We start from the raw sequence: 20,376 nt of genomic DNA on the forward strand, positions 1-20,376 counted from the left end.
AATAAAACAATTTGCACATCTTTGTCAAAGATCCTCTTCTGTTTATTCATGTTTGTTGGCCAAAGACAGAGACAGAAGCACCAATCCAAACACAAACAAGACGTGTAGTCTGTAGATGAAAAGCATACTTTTATTAACAAACATCTATTTACACTCTGGTCAGCAAACATGTGTTGATGGACAGGCAGTCAATGAAGAACCACGGAGAAGAGCTCAAACACAGAAAACAGATAGAAAAAGTGTTTACAAAAAAACACCTGTAAAAAGAGACAGAGACGTACAGACAAGGGGAGAGGTGTGATATAAATCTATATCATTCGTTTTCTCCTTATAACGCTACTGTTGCTGGCCTATGTTGAATATCCTAAACTCTACAATTACAAATGTACATGAGTATTTTCAGAGTGGTACAAAATGCAGTTTTCCCGGTCCAGTGTACAGAAAGACATTGAACACTAGAGGGCAGGAGAGATCGAGGACCAATAGGAGGATCTCACTCCAACACTGAAGGAGATAACTGTAAGCTAATGTCATTAAGCGAAAAGCCTTGGTTTCTGCCATTTAGTTAAATGCTAACTGCTAAAACTTCCCCTAACTATGCTGAAACATTTAAAGGAGCAGTTCACCTAAAAATATATATATTTTAGCATTTACTCACCCTTCTAATGATGCAAAACTGCTGATTTACTTTCTTCCGAGGTACACAAAAGATGTTTTGTAGAATGTTCAAGCTACTCTTTTCCAAACAAGAAAAGCACAAAGCTATGCCACGACTTCGAGCTTTGAACATGCACTCTTAAAAACACTTCTTACCATAGAAGAATGCATTTTTGGTTTTTCCGATTGCCCAAATTCTTTAAAGGACTATGTTTTTCTTAGTAAAGAACAATTTTAAAAAAACACATTTTGTGTATAAGAAAGGTTCCCTGGATGCTAAAGTCTCTTCACGGACCCACAGATGCCAATAAAGAGCCTTTAATGTTCAGAGTGACCACTTTTTTCTGTTTGATTGGAAAAAGAGCGAGACAAGCATTTGTCCAAAGCTCTCCTTTTTTGCATTTTACGTGAGCGACGGCAAGGATGAACTGTTCCTTTAAAATGACTAAATAAGTCCCGTTTCTTTACCAGCAGGCCACAAGCACCCGAAAATGCTGCCAATACAGTACGCACGTCTCGTGATATGAAACACCCGGGAAAACAAGCAACTATGCGACTACGAAAATGAGAAAACACATACCGACCTTTGACCTCCACGTCTCGATTAGGAAAGAAATGCACAGTCTCTTCAAAACATGTCATACACACTTACGGCCAGTCATTTGTGCTTTGAGGTTTATGTTTCCAGTAAACAGTTACAGTAGCTCTGCATCTACAGTGAAAGACATGGACAGCCACTCAACCGCTACTCATACTCATACAACGACATGCTGACGATTTGTTCACAAACTAACTTTTGATTACAAGCACCATTCAGAACCCTTTTCTGTCTCGTAACACCGGCCAGTCCTGTTACATTATAGATTACGAAAACAGCATGAGGTTATGTAATAACTGTACTGTCGGTATCGACTGACTACCGGCCGGAGCCCAAACTAGTTTCTGTTCTAAAGGCTGATACAAACACATTGTGCGATAAATGATGATTATTAACATTAAAAATACCGACTGCATGCACAGTGACCCCAAAACTCCCGAGTCACAATTAAAATGCAAAACTTAAAAAAAAAGTGTTTTTTGACCTTGCATGCATGACTCCCAAAACTAACCCGTCTGATTTAACGACTATCACGCATTGTTTAGCGTGATTTAAATGTGCCTCGGTACAGCGATTTGGGGTTCACTGCATATAAATCAAGTCTTAAAACGAACAAAAAAGAGTCAAACTGAATTTTACAGTGAATTATGAGAATTGTACATAACGCTACGACATAAAACAGCTCTAATTGTTTCTTGTATTTATATTTTACACTTCCTTTGCTTCTATTTTTTGACTGCCACCGGAGGTCAGCTTTCTTTGTCTATTTTTCGGGGCCGCACCCGTTTTCCTCGTCTCTGCTCCCTGCTCTCTTTCACCGGGCCAGTTCCCGTGTGAAGGTAAACAGCGCACACACACACACACACACACACACACACAGAGCTGGAACTCTGTGAACCTCAACATCTCAACCTTCTCCTTGAATAACTGGGACGCGTGGACCACACACACCGCACCAACAAAACACCGGGCCTTTCTGTTTAGATATGTTTTACAGCCACTTGTAAGAGCGTCTAAACACTGCGGCCGGAGCGTCAGATGGAGCTGGGAATCAAGAGCCAGTTCTCCAGGTCTCCAGAAAGGGCTGATTTAGGACGATTAGGAAGCGTTTTTAAACGGAGGAGAAGCAGGAGCTGAGAAGCAGAGAGGAGGAACGGGCCGAGAGCCTCTTCTTCACGACGCACTTTCATTTACGAAGACCTGGAAAACACAAAAAGAAATGTTAGGGTCCTCCGATATATCGGATCATTTTGGCACCGATAGTGGCTTTCTTGTTGTTATTTGGAGTGTTCTTTGATTAATTTTTATTAATTGTTTTATTAATAAATTCTATTAATAAAGTTATTTTTTGTTTCAGTTTAAATGCATATACTACCTTTCAAATGTCTGGGGCCGATATGGTCAAAAAATTAAAATAAATGTATACTATTATTTAGCAAGAATGCATTAAATTAAAGGTGACCGTAAGGATATGAAAAAAATATTTAGCGCTGTCAAACGATTAGCAATTAAATAATACGTGTATTTGTACTGTGCATATTTACTATGTATATATAAGTACGCATGCACTGTTATGTTTATATATTAAATATATGTATATCGAATATAAATTCTGATGATAAATATATACCGTATGTGTGTGTATTTATGTATGCATAATAAATAAACACATACATATAAAATGTAAACAAAACTTATTTTGAATCGCGGTTAATCATTTGACAGTATTAAAAAATTACGATTTTGTAAAAGGTTTCAAATAAATGCTGTTGTTTCGATCGTATTTCCAAAGTTTGTTTGATATATAATATAATAAAATCAATAAATGAATGAATTTCAAAGATGTTTAAGCAGCACGGCTGTTTTCAACATTGATATCAGTGAAATAATGGCTTCTGGAAATTTTGATTTTTATTGTAGGAATTTTTTTTTTGAGGCATTATAAATACAAATAATATTTACCGTTTCATATGGCCTTACCACACTGACGCTTCACACAGCAGTGTATCCAAATGTTTTATTTAATTTAATAGTTTAATAAACATTTTCATGGATAAATAATTATTTCTTAAATGTATTGTAATAAAGTTTAGCACTGTTTGACATTAAGTTAACTATCAGCTATCATATTAACTATCAGCTTATTAATTGGTTTACTGGCCTGTTTTCCCCACCTGAAATATTGATATTAGCAAAATCCAATTAATTTTCAATCAACCTCTAATTACAGTACTAAAACTTCAAATTTACTTGTGAATGCACACACACACACACACACACACACCTGCTGGGTGATTTATTAAACTCCCTGTGATGGTGAAACGCATGTGTATCTGGAGACAGGACAAGTACTTCGCTCATTTGCAACTGGTCTGATTAAACTGTCATGAAAAATGTCCCTGGGGCAAATATAATGTGTTTAGCACCTCCGTGTGCACATATTGAAAAGGCTTCTTCTGCACACACTCATTACAGTGTCTGCATAATTTAAGGCTTATTGAAATGAGGCCAGGGCCGGTCTCAGAGGAACCACTCCACTGATCCAAATTTCCCACATCAAAACCAAGATGAAACTCCTACTGTAAGATTGAGGGTGTATAGCAGCAGGTAGCAGGCGATCAAGACCCTTTCGGTCTCAGAAGCATTTACAGAGGGATTTATAGCTCCCCTCTACGAGAGAAGAACAGGCCTGACAGAACTTTCTTCTCTGGAGCAAAGCACGAGCAGCTTTATAATACCTCGAGCAGTCACGTGAATATCGCTCGAATGGCCTCGTGGAAGCAGGTGACCCGCGTGTTGCCGTCTTGAGCGCACGCCACGCTCCTGAGGTCATTTCTTTCAGCCAATCACCTGAGCCATAACTGTCACGTGACTGGCAAGTCTCTGAACTGTGCGTATAATGCTTCAGAGAACGATAAAACTGTTATTTATTGATTGATATATTTATTTTTTGGTTTTTTTTGTCACACCCCTGGACTTTTTTTGTGTGCGTTTTCATTCCTCATATGTCACGCGTGACCTAGTTTCTGTCCGGTGTGAATCAGTTCATCACGTCCAGGTGTGTCTCGTCAGTTGATGTCATTTCCTCCCGTGCTTGTTACCCCTCTTGGAATCGCCTTACTGTGGATTTATTAAAAGACTGTTAATTGTTATCGGTCATCTTCTTTGCCTCCTTCCCACCCCTCACTCATTTATTGTTGCACGACTGATTGTTTGGTGACATTGCTGTGTGACTAATCTCGTGATTTCTAGCCGGTCTTTAGAAAGCACAGTGAAACTGTAATTATGCAAATTAATCTCGTTTTACATTACAAATTTTTCTTCTTTAGACAGTCATTCTAGCACGCTTGTTTATTAATATACATAAGTAAATATTTCAAAACATTTTCTTTTTCATTAACACTGTATCATTTTGATCGCTTTGCCTTAAATGTATTTTATGTATTTACACGCATTTTGATTTACGGTTATGCAGCGTGGCCAACATTTTTACTGCGATTTTTCATGGGATGAGTCCTTCATTCCTATTTGTAATTGTTGTAATGTTATGAGTCATCTTATAGCAAGCCAGTTTGGTTGATATATTTATTTTTATATATATTTTTAATATAATCCACTTCTCCGGTCTTCTTTAGTAATGTTCAATGCAATAAGAGAACACATAGTCTCAAATGAAAACAGCTTCCCCCCGGCCTGCTTATGTGTAATTCTAACTAAATCACAAATACGAGTTATTCCCATCAAAACTTTTCTAGCACGATGAATACATGGCCAGAGACACTTACAATCAGTTTTTCACCGGTCTGGCTCGTCCAGCCGCAGACTATTATTCTCAAGAAGATGCTAATAGTCTAGCTGGCACGTAACTAATGATAAAAGCGAGGAGAGTTGGCCAAACTTTTGCGGCGCCTCCGGCTGCCAGTCTTTAAAACGAGATCTGACCTTAAAAAGTTTCCGCAGTACATAAACAATGAAAGCGCTGGCATGGATCTCATGTTAAAAATGAAGCTGAGCTGGAAGCACATCAACACTGGCATTTGTTCCATGTTAAGATAGAGAGCTTTAACAAATAGTTAACGCGCAACATTTAACAATAACAATACAAAAATGTCCAAGCTGATATAAAAGCTCCTTTACTGTTCGACTGAGCTTCCCACTGTTTGACTAATCCCTCACTGGACGAGATCGGAATGCTTAATGAATGGACTAATTAAGAACTTACACTAATTAAAAGAAAACTTACTTTAATTAATGCCTCAGATAAGGGGCAAGCAGGGACAAGTGTAAGAGGATCTATTTTACTTAACTCACACACACAGGGTGTGTTTGATTGGATTCACACACACACATTTTACTTTTAAACAGGGATGTACGGATGGCTAAATTGGTTTTATTACAACTGTAAATGAAACCTACTAATTAACTCAATAATTGCTATAATTATTTTAATTTGTAATACTTCTGTGCTGTTGAATGCTTGGATCTGATTGGCTGACGAATGTTCTGGGATGTGCAATTAGCTTTAAGGAAATGGACGGCTAAAGTAGTTCCAGACGGGTCTCGATCTGACTTTGTCAAAATGATTTCAGTTATTTCAAAGGTCCTCCAAAGCCTAAAATAGCAAAATAACCAAAACTCAGACCAACAAACACTACAACACAATAGCAAACAGGATAAAAAAAACTACTTATTCCCATGTTTTCGCCACTAAATAAATGTTTCAGCAGCCCATCGTCAATTATTCCTTACATATTTTACATTATTTAACTGATGACATCTTGATATGTGTTCAGATGTTGCTCATGTGTGGAACACATTCTTCACACACACACACACACACACACACACACACACACAGGTACTTACTGATGCACGGGCTTTAACAGAAGATGAGATGGTTTCTCATTGACATGGTAGAGTGGGAATGGGTCAAATCCACCAATAAAATCAACTGAAAACCAAACAAAAGATGAAATTAAAGAATGAAAGAAATGAAACAGGAAAATGAGCCATGAAGAGAACAAATGAAACATGAAATGATAATCGCTATGTAAAAACCACTAACAGACATAACGCATGACAGAAATATGAATGAGAATGAGAACATTAACGCTGAAATATAGACTAGGACACTTCAGATTACACCAATCAGACTATTATTAACAGTGTGCATGTGAAATGTGATGTGATAAAACACACACGTTCATGTACATGACATTTTTTCTCTGTATATATACAAAACTCTATTCGTTTTCACTCCTTCTCTCTCTCTCTCTCTCTCTCTCTCACACACACACACACACACACACACACACACACACACATAAAGAAAGACAGAGGAATGAATAACAGGTTTCTGAATGAGTGATTTTCATTATCAGATGTCTGGCCTCATTCAGCCCGGTGTGATAGACTCCACACTAAAAATACACACAGACACACACACACACACACACACATTCCTAACTCATACACAGCAAAAAAAGAAGATCAGCCCTGCATCCCAGTCCCAATACCACCTATTTGAAATGTAAATAAGTACTTGAGATTAGAATGAGCCCCAAAGCACCGTCTGTTAAAAATAGTGTCAAATTGTGCCCAAATTGCGTACTATTTCTGGGGATTTTGAAATGTGCATCACACTATGAAGTTTGTGAGTTCAAGAGATCGTTCACTCATAAATTACAATTGTCGTCTTTCCTTCACCTTTCATTTTCATTTCATTTCATTCTGGTCTCACATTACTTTCTGTTGTGAACGCAATTTCCATACCAAGGCATTTACGAAGAAATTAATTAACGGAATTTGCTAGACTCTAATAAGATGGCTCAGTTATCAAAGGCGCTTTGATACACACATTTTAGTGCATACTTGCATAGTAGGTGAATTGGGATCCGCTGTAAGCGAACATGTGTTTTAGCTGTGAAAGCACAAACAAGCCTTTCAGTCAATCCATAAAACCGCAACAGACGGCAATCTCAAGAGCAATTTCACCTCCATGTTTACGCGCATTAAACATACAGCAGGCTGGAAAATAGCAGGGCTGGTTTGTTTATCACAAATGACAGGCTTTGAGCTCATAATGTGTCTGTAGGATCCGTGGAGCAGAGACCATGTGCGGAGCTGCTATGTGAGGAATGCTGGGAAGGCAGAAGTTATTCCTATTCGTTTGAGTAAATGGATAACTTCACATGTACTTCGTACATCAACACTTGTTCGTATTGTTAGTTGATAAATGCAACTAACTGATATTAACAAAATTAAGAAACGCTTAAGGCCAGCTTCACAAACAGGGTGCAGTTTAAGTCGGGACTAGGCCTTAGTTAAACTCAGTAATAAAGCAACAGATATTTTCAGTGCATTTTAGTGCATCGTGCATCGCCTGTGAAATAAGTTTTATCGAGTAAAACACACATTTCCAGAACAAAACGCCACTCATTTCCAGATTTTTGCTCATCCACAAGCCACTTTCAGCACCAGCCTAGAACAATAAAAACGTTCATTAAAAATGACCAATATATATACGATCGACTTCAGAGATCTACAACACTATTAAAAGTTAATAATAAAATTAATCAAGCTATGTACAAAATGTACGATGAGAAAAGGCAGCAATGAATGATATGACTAACTATACTGGCTGAAACTTATGAAATTTATTTTCATATGCAGACTGTTTCTGCGGTGGAGGACGTGCCTTATAGACAAATGAATCTGAAGCGAGAGGATGCAAAGAACTGTAGTACAACTGTTCAGAAGAAGATAGCCACTAGGGCTGAGAAGAGAGGTGGGTGGAATGAATAGCAGTCACAATACTGTGAAAACACCTCAGCTGAGTGAGAGAAGTTAAGTGTGTGTCTCAATGTATGCAGATCTGAGAGCGCTCTCTCCATGAGCGGAGAGGAGAGGAGTCCTGAGGCGATGGTGGGACGATGCCCGACCACAGCGGAGCTGGTGGATCGATGGGGACGCCTACGAGGCGTGGGTAACGGAGGGTGCTCTAGAAGCACAGTCACGGGAGAACGCCAATAACTCATAAATGATATTAAAATGTATGCCATTTAAAACTGTCATTAAATCACTAAATACCTATGTTCTTAACCCTGTTAATTGTCATAATCTGAACTTTCCAATATCAATATCCAATATCTAACTTTCCAATATCAATATCCAATATCATTCAAAATCTGATGGCAGTAAAGTGTCATGGTTACAGTGTACCACCCCCCAAAAGGTGCTTCCTGTGCCATACAACAACCAACTGGGAGGCACTCTGGAGGCTCCAGGGGACCAGGATTCAGGTCAGACGGCCTCAAGAGCAGATCTGGGGACTCATGCCACCACTGTGGAGGGGGAAGGAGGGGAAGACGGAGAGCTGATGAGCCAGGGTGGTGTCAAGGATTCTGGAAACCGAGGCAAAGTTAGAAATTTGCAGAGCCGGAGTGACTGAGGACCAAGGTGGAGCTGACAGGAGGAAGGAGCCCAACAGAGCAAGTGGGACCAAGTGACGAGGCGCAGCCAGAGAAGAGTCCAGAGGAGATCGAGGGATGATTCCCGACCTTTGCGGAGCTGGATGGACGAGGGAGTCCTGGAAGCGCGGAGACACAGGGGTGCTTGGCCAGCATGGGGACTTGGGGGTGCATACAAGGCGTGAGTACTGGAGGGAGATCTGGAAGCATGGTGTTACCAAGAAATCTTACGTAAAAAAATTAATTTAGCAAAATATTATTACAAACTGTTGTTGTACAAATTGTAACATATTTGCAATGTAATTTATTCCTGTTATGCAAAGTTTAATTTATTTAGCATTATTACAAGTCATATTACAAGTCTTTTATCAGTGTTGAAAACAATTATGACGCTTAATTTCCTTTTTCCAAAACGTCTTTCCGACCCTGAACTGTACAATATCATATGTTATATAAAAAATATTATACAAAAAAATAAATTAAGGTTAATAACCAATATGATACTGAAATATTCAGCAACGAATACCTACTGAACAGTGTATACATTTATTTCTCGCAACCATCTATTCATTCAATTTAAATTAAGTATGGCATCTGCTCATCTGAAAAAGGTTAAGGTCACTGCAGTCCACAATTTTTGTATGCCTCTATTTTTTCCATCATCCTTTCCAATCAAAATGCTTGTAACGGATGCACAAATGCAAATTCAAACCCGATCTCAGTGTGCAATGACGTTTAGTCTGAAGTAATCTTCAAATAAAAACAACATCTCTGTAGTACAGCGTATAGCAAGAGTTTAAACCGTATCAGCTCGGCGTTGCATAACAGGTAGAAATCACAGAGCTCACGCAAATAAAATATTCTTGTGTCTCTCTCTCCCCTGCGTAATGTAAGGCACATACATCGAGAAGCGTTCATGCTAACATTCAGCTCTATTTTGACCCACTTTCATAAAAAGCCTGCACAGGAATCTGCTCAGCGCTGATAACCAACCAGACACTCGAAAGTCCCACACACAATCTCTCTCTCCTGCTCCTGCTCTGATGTGAAGCCAGGTTTGCGTTTTCTTTTGGTAAAGGCAGGTCTGAGAGAGGATCCGGGCTTAGATCAGTACTCAAGAGCCCACGCGTCCCTGGAGCTGGCAGAAGGGCTGGTCTGTCCGCTGTGATTAGATTAGATTCACACGGCAGCGAAGTGACTGCTGCTGCTTTTAATGAGCCGGCGATAACAGTGGGACCGCGACTACAAACTAATTATGAATGCAAGTCATTTAAAACAGAAAGAAAGAGCGAGTGAGATGAGAAGGAAGGGCGGACAAGGCAGAAGAAGAATCCATGGATAAAAATGAAGCCTGACACATTATTATTCAAATCACCTGTAGAGAGAGAGAGAGAGAGAGAGAGAGACAGACGGAGAGAGAGAAACTTCAGAGGCGAGGAAGAGCAGTGGAGAAATTAAATCCTCCACTTCAAATGAGCGTGTAAATGAACCACACACAGCTTTGCATGATAGAAAATAGACCCACTGGGCTGCTTACACACACACACACACACACACACATCTGTCTGTCCAATGGCAATATAGCATGAGTAAAGGAAAAAGTGCTTTAGCCTACAAATTCGAACTTACCCACGACCACAAGTCAACAATCATCTCCCTTAGATGCTTAAAATATTATTTTAGGTACAGAATCTGAGGTGAAGTCGGTGCTTTAAGGGTCTGCAATTTAAGTCAGAGACCTGCAAAACCTCACTTCATTGCTTTCATGGATAAAAGCATTGAAGATTCTTTCTAACACTTTCCAGTCACTGCCTTCACAAGCAAATAATTCTAGGGAAGCTATGAAATGGCAGCTTGGCAATGTAAAGTGTCTCAACTACAGCCTAAAAATGTTATCATAACTCGTTGAAACTTTAATTATATATATTTAAAATTCATCAGACACTAAAAGATGCAAATCGCTTATTTTGATTCATTGCAACTTTGACATTGACTTCATATGTGAGAGATTTAACATTTTAGTGCACAGTAGATTTCTGTATGGGCTGCAAAATGCTTCATAGCAATTAATCGCATTCAAAATAAGTTTATGTTTACATACGTATTTGTGTGTGTGCTGTGTATATTTATTATGCAAACTATACACTTAAAACGCACACATGTATATTTTTAAAATACATATTTGGACATATATACAGTACATGTATAGACTTTACATATTATATAAATAAATCTAATATACATTTATTTAAAAACCGTAATTGTCCGAAGCTATGAAAATTATTTTTGTGTGCAAAGAAAATAACATAACTTATTCAACAATTCTTCTCCCCGAGTTACCGTCTTGAATATGTTATATTTGTTTAAATAGTATGTTCATATCTTCGTAAAATTGGAATTATATTTCACTGATGTCCTTGCTAGGTTTTTGTGCGTTTATCGTGGTAATATCCATTCATGCCATTCATGGCAGCACAAGGGTGAGTAGTAATAGTAATTATTTTTTAATAAACTACACATTCAAAAACAAGGTGGATAAAGCTATGGCTGGATAAATTTCATTAGCGCAACTGTGTTTTTCTACTCGCTATTTCTAATCATTTTAAGAGTGCTGTCATTCAAGAAAGCATTTAATTGGGCAAAAATCGTCAGTCTAGTAGAAAAACATTACAATTTACAAATGCTTCAATGTATTAAAAATGTATTTAGCCAACTTTTAGCAGTGCACTAGCGCGCAGATGTTCTCAAAACTAACAGGCATGAAAGCCACCAAACGGACATTTTGATTTCACGCGCTCTTCAAATCTCCAGGGCTATGAAGCAACCTCGGAGCAATAAAACTTTCCTCGGCGTACTTATAATCACTTTGATGTTGGTAAATTTGTACGGAGCATACATACAGAGTTCAACCGAGCACATGCGCATGATAAAATACAAACAGACAAACCACCTGGGCCGGTGTTTGACCCGTACAAACATGGCAGTGGCTTATCTCATCCCCTGGGCTTCACTCAGGTCCTCTCCCACTTACTGAGGCTGTTAAAGCTTGTTCTGCCGAGACCAAATAATTGCTGTTTATATGCGCTGTGGACAATATTTTGAAACTGAAGTGAATTTGTACAAGCTACAAAAACACCTATCACCTGTATGCCAACAGAGTCTATACAACACTGGAATGCACTTTTTTTTTTACCTGGCAAATCCTAATCTTATTGTTTATCTGATTTATCTGGCAAACTCTAATCTGTGCTGCTACTGGCATCTTCCAAGAGTGTTACACACACACACACACATGCAGATTTCCCACAAATACACAACCCAGGCTCACTGGGATACGCCTGGGGTGATATTTCTGAAAAATAATGGAGTTGCTTCTTGCATGTTTCGTGACACTTTTAAAGTGAAATTTCCAGCGAATGACGCCAAAAGTACTTTCTCTCTGATGAATCTGGCAATTTTATTATGCTGGTTGTTGTCGCTAAAAGCTTCATGCTCTATCACATTTGAATATAATGTATGGCCTACAATAGACCTGACCTGATAATGTTAAAAAAACAGCATACTTATGATAAAAAACACATTTGTGACCCAGTACTACAAAACCGAAATTTTTCGAAATTGAGATTTATGTATCACCTGAAATCTGATTGATGTACTTGGTTTGTTAGGGTCGGGCAATATTTGACGTTGCAAAAAATCTGTGTGAAAACACCAAATTAAGTTCTTAGTAATGCTTATTACTAATTAAAAAATAATATAAATATATATATATATATATATATATATATATATATATATATATATATATATATATATATATATATATATATATATATATATATATATATATATATATATATATATATATATATATATATATATAATATATTTACAGTAGCAAATGTACAAAACATATTCATGGAATATGACCCTTACTTAATATCCTAATTATTTTAATATGTATTTTTGGCTATTGCTATAAATATACCCCAGCGACTTAAGACTGGTTTTGTGGTCCAGTGTCACATTTGCTGTTTAATTCGCATTTGCATTGCAGATTAAAACAATAGCAAATTAGATGCAATTAAATGCATGCGATTTGTAGCAAAAAAAAAAGTTCTTTCAACTCCAATCCAAATCCACCTAAACTTTAAGGCACACTTGCAAAGATGCAATCTTACTGAGTAATGCAGCTTTTCTCACAAAATGTCTAAGAGTAGTGCGCTCCCCCTCACATGGATCAAAAAAATGGGTTTTACATACATATTTCATATTCTTCAGCATTGATAATTCATAAGGTTTAGATTTATTCTCAAAAAAAACAAAGCTAGAAGGACACAGATCCATCATATCTTGAATGTTTGCGTAAGGCTACAATCAGACAGACATATTTCTTTAATAAAATTGATAGTGTCTGTTTTAGACACATAAACAGGGGAAAGAATGTGTTGTTTGGACAGGCTTGCATTTTTCTCTTATCTCATACACACACACCCACACACACACACACACGCACACGCACACACACACACACACACACACACACACACACACACACACACACACCCACACCCACACACACTTTTGACCTGAGCAGACAGACATCAGCCCTCCACACCAGCAGAACTACTGCCAACCAGACAGATTGGCATGATAGGAGATAAGAGAAGATACTCACAGCTGTCCTCCTCCTCTGTGATGACACTGATGACATAGCAGGCGTAGATGAAACCCAGCAGCTGAGGAGACAGACACAAACACATCAGTGTATCGAAAGAGACTGACAGCACAAAGAGCGCCAAAGACAGACAGACACCAGACTCGGACAGATCTTTTCACCTTTCGCTTTCCACTCGTGTCTTTACCTTACGGCAGCGCATTGTTATTTTGAAGCAAAATTTTTATATTTCTGTGACTGCCTGGACAAAAATATCCCGTGATTCTTGAGTGATGTGGGTGGTTGCCAGGGTGTTGCCATGCAGTTGCTATTTCTTTTACTTCATGTTTTGGGTGACACTATTAGGTTGCTATGGTGTTGCTATGCAGTTGCTAGGCATTGTGAGTTAACTAAGTAGTTACTAGGGTATTTTGAATAACTGCTAAGACTTTGTTGTGTTGTTGCTAATACTAAGTGTTATGAGTCAATTTCAGAATTCTTTAGTATGTTTGTGAAAGTAATCTAAGTGATTGCTTTTAAGCATTGCTATGTGGTTGCTAGGTGTCAGTGATTGCTAGGACGTTGCTAGGTGTGCTAGGGCATTGCTATGGAGTTGTAAAGTGTTCTGAGGGATTGCTAAGGTGTTGCTAGGTGCTCTGGGTGTTTTTAATGTGTTGCTTAATAGACTTGTTAGGTGTTGTTAGTGATTGCTAGGGCATTGCTATGGTGTTGTAAGGTGTTCTGAGGAATTGCTAGGATGTTGCTATGGAGTGGCTAGGTGTTCTGAGTGATTACTAGGGCACTGCTATGGAGTTGCTAGGTCATTGCTGTTAAAGTTTGTTGCTAGGTGTTCTGGGTGATTTTTAGATTGTTGTAATTACTATGTATTTACTAGGTTGTTAGGTGTTTTGAGAGAATGCTAGGGTGTTGATATGGAGTTGCTAGCTGTTCAGTGATTGTTAGGAGGTTGCTATGGAGTTGCAGGGTTTCTTAGTGATTGCTAGGGTACTGCTATGGAGTTTTTAACCACTTTTTTTAGCATGCTGTCACGTGGTTGCTAAGGCACAGGTGTATGCAGGGTGCAGTGAGTGGTCACTAGGGTGTTGTTAGGTGTTCTGGGTGCCTGCTTTATTACTGCTCAAAGATAATGGTTAATTACAGGGCACTGCTTACTGGCCAAAGACCTAAACCCTATGAAAGAGTACATTGTCAACAAGTTAAGAATTGCTTGTAATGTTCTTTATTTTTATTTTCAATAAAAGCATCCACTAAATGAATAAATGTAATGTATATGAAAATGAAAATGATGTGCTGTATCATTCACGTGTGGGATTAGTTACTCACCAAAGTTTAATACTCAGCATTAGGGGCGTTGTTGAAGTCCCTAACCATAAGTATGTGCAGCAGGAACGGCAGGCACATCTAATAAACCGTTCATTATGAGAAACACATGGCCGATAATACATTACTCAAAGTGACATTAGAGAGAGTTTTACGAAGTCCTGTGCCAAGTGAACAGGGGACGTGTGTGTGTACGTGTGTTGATGACGGACATATTGATGGGTACGGCAGTGCCACAGAGGCAGATGGCACAGCTCTGCATGAAAACACACACAGGGCAAACTCAAGTCTCAGAGAGTGGCACTATTCCAAACCAATTAATCTGTCACTGGGCAGACTGCCCACATACACCTTCCCCCGAAAAAAAAAAAAAATGTTTGCATAAGAACGAGAGAGATAAAGAGAGAGAAATACATACTGAAGAAACTTAAATGAAAGTGCATGAGGCCGTGAGAGGTTGTGGCGGAGCGGCTGAACGCTGATGTGCAGCGGTTCAGACCTCCAATCGGCTTCATTACACTGAAGGACTTGTGAAATACCAACTGCAACAGAGGAAATGTCAACAACCAGGCTGCCAACTACAGCTGACTTGATTAGTATGTCGCGTTTACCTTGAATCTGTTGCTCCAGGTTGCCATGTGTACGCTGAAAAGCCGCGGAAGTCATTTTAAGCCAGTCATATAAAGCTAATATAGTGAAATTGTTTTCTGTTTGTGTATATTTTTCTAAATCCAAAGCTGAATTATCAGCGTCAGTCTCACACAATCCTTCAGAAATCTTTCTAAGAAGCTGATTTGACGCAGAGGAAACACACTTTATAGTTTAAAACTATTTCGTTATTCTACGTTTTGATAATATTTCTTTCAAGAACTATCCCAAACGTGTACTGTATTTTCATTCATTGTACAAATATGTATTTTCCTTTTCTATTGCAATAATAACTGGCTTACTGTACATTACCGCTCGTTCCACACAAGAACAGTACCCTGAATCACACAGCAGAACCGGCTATTATTATTCAGCTATAAATATTAAACCCTTTGTTGAAGAGCGCTCTCACTCCGAGATCAAGACACAGACGTAACCCAAATGTAATAAATTCAAAACTAATTCTTGCTCAGGGCATCTCAGGCAAAAAGTGGAAAGACAGACGGCGCTGCTCTGCACCTGAGATCTGACCGCTCTCAGCTCAGATCCAGCGCAACACTTGATATCGCCTTAATTATGGTCATTAAAAAACATAAGCTATTTAAAAGTCAAGGACTTGAAGCCAGGACCCTCTGTTTCACCGTTTCAGGCGTTCCTCTGCTGATTTTCAGCGTTTTTTTCCCACTCTCTGGTGAAGTGGCACAAAGTGATGCAGATTTAACCTGTTCTCTCTCCTCTGATATATAAAGCGACCGAGCTGACAGGTTGGGTTAACGGTATTTCAGGGGTGTTTCATGGACCGATCATTCAGGTCAAAGGGTAAAGCTGCTGTCGAGAGACAAGGTTTCTGGGTCGGTGGCCTTCGACTCCCTCGGGGTGTTTCTCATGACAGCTAATTCAGATTTCAATCTCAGTCTAGTCTTTCTAATGCCTTTAATATGAATAGAATTATCTCAGAATTGCTTTTGTAATCATGGTGAAATCTGCCTCAAGAAATAATCCTTAGAACTCTTTAAAAGTGTAATATAAAAAGTAAACTTGGTAAAACGGTCAAGCTCAGCGAATATCAAACTGCTCTTTAAAATAATGGAAAACTTCAGAGAAAAATATGATATAATTTAGCAATTAAACACTTAAGTGTTTTTATATATCAAAAATCTTTTTTAAGAATTTTTTTTTTGTCAGCATGGTTTTATCTGCTTGAATTCTTTGAAAAAAAAATATCATTTTGAACACAAAAAATTAAAAAATGTTGCTTGTGATGAATCTCTTTACAGCACTGGATCTTTACAGCATTGCATGTGAATTCTTTACAAGTTTATGACCAAATCTCTGACTCAGAGTGAGAGATGTGTCTGTATGACTGACAGATCAAACGCCGGCTCTATGAACACGACCTGGTTCTGTCATCCCAACACTTACGTAGCGCTGCTGTCTGGTCTGGGCTTTGGTACTACACACCTAAAAAACACTCGAGTTTGTGTTCCTCTGCAAATGAAATCTATATTAGGAGGAAATCACATCACTGGCCTGAATTAAAGACAAAAGAGAATCTGAACACACCTAATGAAACTCTTCACAGTGTGTCAAAGTCAATAGGCATTACAACTTAAGGTGTCGTATTATGTATGTCTGTAGAACAAAGAAAAGTTTAATATGTAGTAGTGCTAATTAGAAATGTACAAAGCATTGCTGTATATGCATTCTTTAAAGAAGTCTATTTATTTGATGAAAAATACAGTCAAAAATGTGAAATATCAGTTATATTTTTTTCATCTGAATACACTTTAAAAAGTAATTTATTCCTGTGATGTAAAGTTGAAGAACTTATTCAAATATTCAAAATTTTGTAACAATATAAACTAATATGGAAAGGTTTGTGGTTTTGGTGAGCATTTTGTAATATTTTTATTTTATTTCTGAAAGAAGATAAGCTAAATTGCTAAAAAGTTCATTATATATATACACACACACACAAACACACACACACACACACACACACACACACATATAAGCTTTCCTAAAACATAAAACCAAAATGTTTTGACTAAATCACTAAAACTACTGTGTGTGTGTGTGTGTATTTATATATATATATATATATATATATATATATATATATATATATATATATATATATATATATATATATATATATACAGTATATCCATACACACACACACACACACACACACACACACACACATTTATGTGTATGTTTAAAAACGTCCACAGATATTACCTTCAGTTCACACTATATTTTGTATATCATTTCAATAATAAGTTCTCCTTTAGAGGTACAGTAAACAACTACTTTAAAAGTATCACCACCACCATCAGTACAAAAACTACACTTCCATTTCTCTCAAGTGGCTTTATCTACTTCAGTTTCAGCTGGCTGAAGCCGAGGCGCAGAAAAAAAGAATAAGAGACTGCAGTAATACAGACCCAGAAACTGAATACATGTCTGAATGATGGACACACATCACAAAAACCTGATGCTTTGACCCACCGCACGGACATGATGTCTGACAGAGTAACCATGTGCCAAAGTCACCCTGCTGTGAGAGAAATTAGTCCAACACACACACACACACACACACACACACACTTACATACCCTGTAAACAGCACTTCTGATCTCTCTCTCTCTCTCTCTCTCTCTTTCCTGCAGCCGCCGGAGGCAGAATTCAGAGCCGTATCACATCTGAATCAGAGCACTCTCAACAACACTTCACAAAAGTGCTCTCGCTGCAACACACTCGCAGCACTTCACACCCACCAGATCTGAGATTAAAACCAGGCAAAAATATTCCACCTGTCATGGCCGCCGAGCGGCTAAACAAACGGCTCTCAGATGTTTGCAGCTGGCCACGTCTAATCAAAAATCCACTTACATTTGTGTGTACATGAACAGTGATTAAACCGCCGCAGGGAGCGAAGGGAGACACTTTGAAGTGAAACTTTTCTTAATCATGTTCTCAGACGTGAACTCAGCAACAGTCTGGATGGGCGTAAAACAAGCTGAATTTGTGATAACGCGGCAGAGTTTGAACGTGACCATTTTTTTAAAAGCGTGTTTGGGTGCTGAAGGAAAAATGAGAAGAAAATCACCCAGGAATCATGCATTTTTAATCTGCTTATGTCTTTAAACGGCGCATTTTAAACCCTTATCTCGTGCCAATACCTAGAGAATAATGTTTTATTAGTAATAGTATTAGTGATCAAAACTCATAAATGTCAATTCAAAGAACTTTAGGACACTTGTTTTGCCTCTGTGGCCTCAATGCAACGCAAATCTTTGCAACAACAACAAAAAAGGTTTCGGGTATCTAGTAGATTTTCAGTGTAGATAAAAAAGTTCCTTGAATATACAGCCATCTATTGTCACTCCCTGGGGCAGAGAGCATGATGGGAAAGGAAGTGATGAATTCCCAAACCTTCCTGACAACATACTCTTCTCCGTCTGAAGCTACTGCCTTATCTTGACTTCAGTGTTTTACTGAAGAGAGAAGCTGAGATATGAGAGCAAGAGATGTCAGATGAGAAAAAAAGAGAGAAAACAGCAATAGACAAAGATGGAAGAGGAATGAACTCATCCACCCACTTAAACTGATAAAACATAAACGGAAAAAAACGGAGATTTGTGTAGTTATGACAGCAATGCTTTTCTTCTTGGCAAAATGGTGAGTGAAAAAAGTTAGGTCAACCTATGCCTAATAAAAATGATATTAATTTATTTGATTTGATTTTGCAATCCCATTAGTAATGTATATAATATAATTAGTGCTGTCGAATTATTAATCGTGATTAATCACATCCAAAATCATTTTTAAGCATAATATATGTGTGTGTACTAAGTGTATTTATTATGTATATAGAAATACAAACGCATGCATGTATAAAAGAATAACATGTATTTTTATATATTAAATGCATTTATATATATATAATATAAATATAATTAAATGTATAGTGTATGTGTGTGTATTTATATATGCATAATAAACAAACACAGCGTATATATTATGAAAAAAAACTTTTATTTAATTACAGTTCATCATTTAAAGTCACTATATAATATAATGTAAAAAATAAATAGCACTGAGAGCTAAAAGTGCAATCGCAGAAAGAAGGATGCTGAGGAACGGGTGGCATGTGAAGGGCGATGTTTATGAGTTCCCTGCACAGGTAGCTCCCTCATGAGTTGCACTAATGAGGAAAGCAGATGGTGCTCTCACGTACACACCTCTCAGTTGTCATACAGGGAGGGATTTACATGAAGCTCTGCTAATGACTCTTTCAGTTGTTCGCTTGTCATCCGAGGTGTGTGTCCTGCTCTCCTCTCTGACTGTCCTCCTGTGACTGCGCTGATGAAACTCTCTGAAGCGCAAGAACGTGACTGTTCACTACGGCACGAGTCTTTTTTGATAGTGACCTAGTTTTGAGTCTTAAGTTGCGCACACAGACGCGTCTCAGAAATCTTTATGAAGCATCTGACCCGACTCGCTTACTCTATCGTTTGCCCTCTCAGTCCTGAGCAACAAAACTATTTGTCGCAGGTGACAAACCTCTCGCTCTCTCCCAACGTTGCCCGCTAACACCAGTCATATTTCCCCCTGATAAATAAATGCATTCAATCAATCATTCTGTATGGGGATGCTCAATGTCTGATGACACTGTAAGTTAACATACAGCCTATTAAAAACATACAGCTCCTGAAAAAATCCAACCACCCCTTTAGTTCGCTTTCCATAATTTGCGACCGACAGAGGAATTAAATCGTCAGGGATTTAAATCTTTAAGACTCAAACTTACACAATGTGAGAGACAGTTTTTTTTTTCGACTGGGTAGGGTACAAGTCATTTAATCCAGTTTATATACAGCAGCATGCATTTAAAGTGGAACAAAAACATTTTTCTCAAAATAAGAACGCAAGAAAGTTTTTGAATGGTTTTGATCCACTTCAATGTTGACTACTGTATATATATATATATATATATATA

The 20,376-nt window shown here is 38.1% G+C and overlaps 1 protein-coding gene across 2 annotated transcripts in view; it reads right to left on the reverse strand.

Moving 5' to 3' along the window:
• Positions 1–108: 108 nt before the first annotated feature.
• The window catches only part of nkain4 (sodium/potassium transporting ATPase interacting 4), a 49,094-nt gene continuing 28,826 nt past the window's right edge, over positions 109–20,376 (reverse strand). The window contains exons 5-7 of one of the 2 annotated variants that reach the window (XM_043225309.1): positions 13,403–13,463; positions 6,122–6,206; positions 109–2,455 (exon numbers count right to left, since the gene is read on the reverse strand). In XM_043225309.1, the coding sequence (XP_043081244.1) occupies positions 2,446–2,455; positions 6,122–6,206; positions 13,403–13,463 (156 nt within the window). In that variant the 3' untranslated portion in view covers positions 109–2,445. The remainder of the gene's footprint in view (positions 2,456–6,121; positions 6,207–13,402; positions 13,464–20,376) is intronic. The other variant, XM_043225310.1, reaches the window with a different exon arrangement.

This window comes from Puntigrus tetrazona, chromosome 23 (genome assembly GCF_018831695.1).
Source record: "Puntigrus tetrazona isolate hp1 chromosome 23, ASM1883169v1, whole genome shotgun sequence".
In the NCBI taxonomy this organism is placed as follows: Eukaryota; Metazoa; Chordata; class Actinopteri; order Cypriniformes; family Cyprinidae; genus Puntigrus; species Puntigrus tetrazona.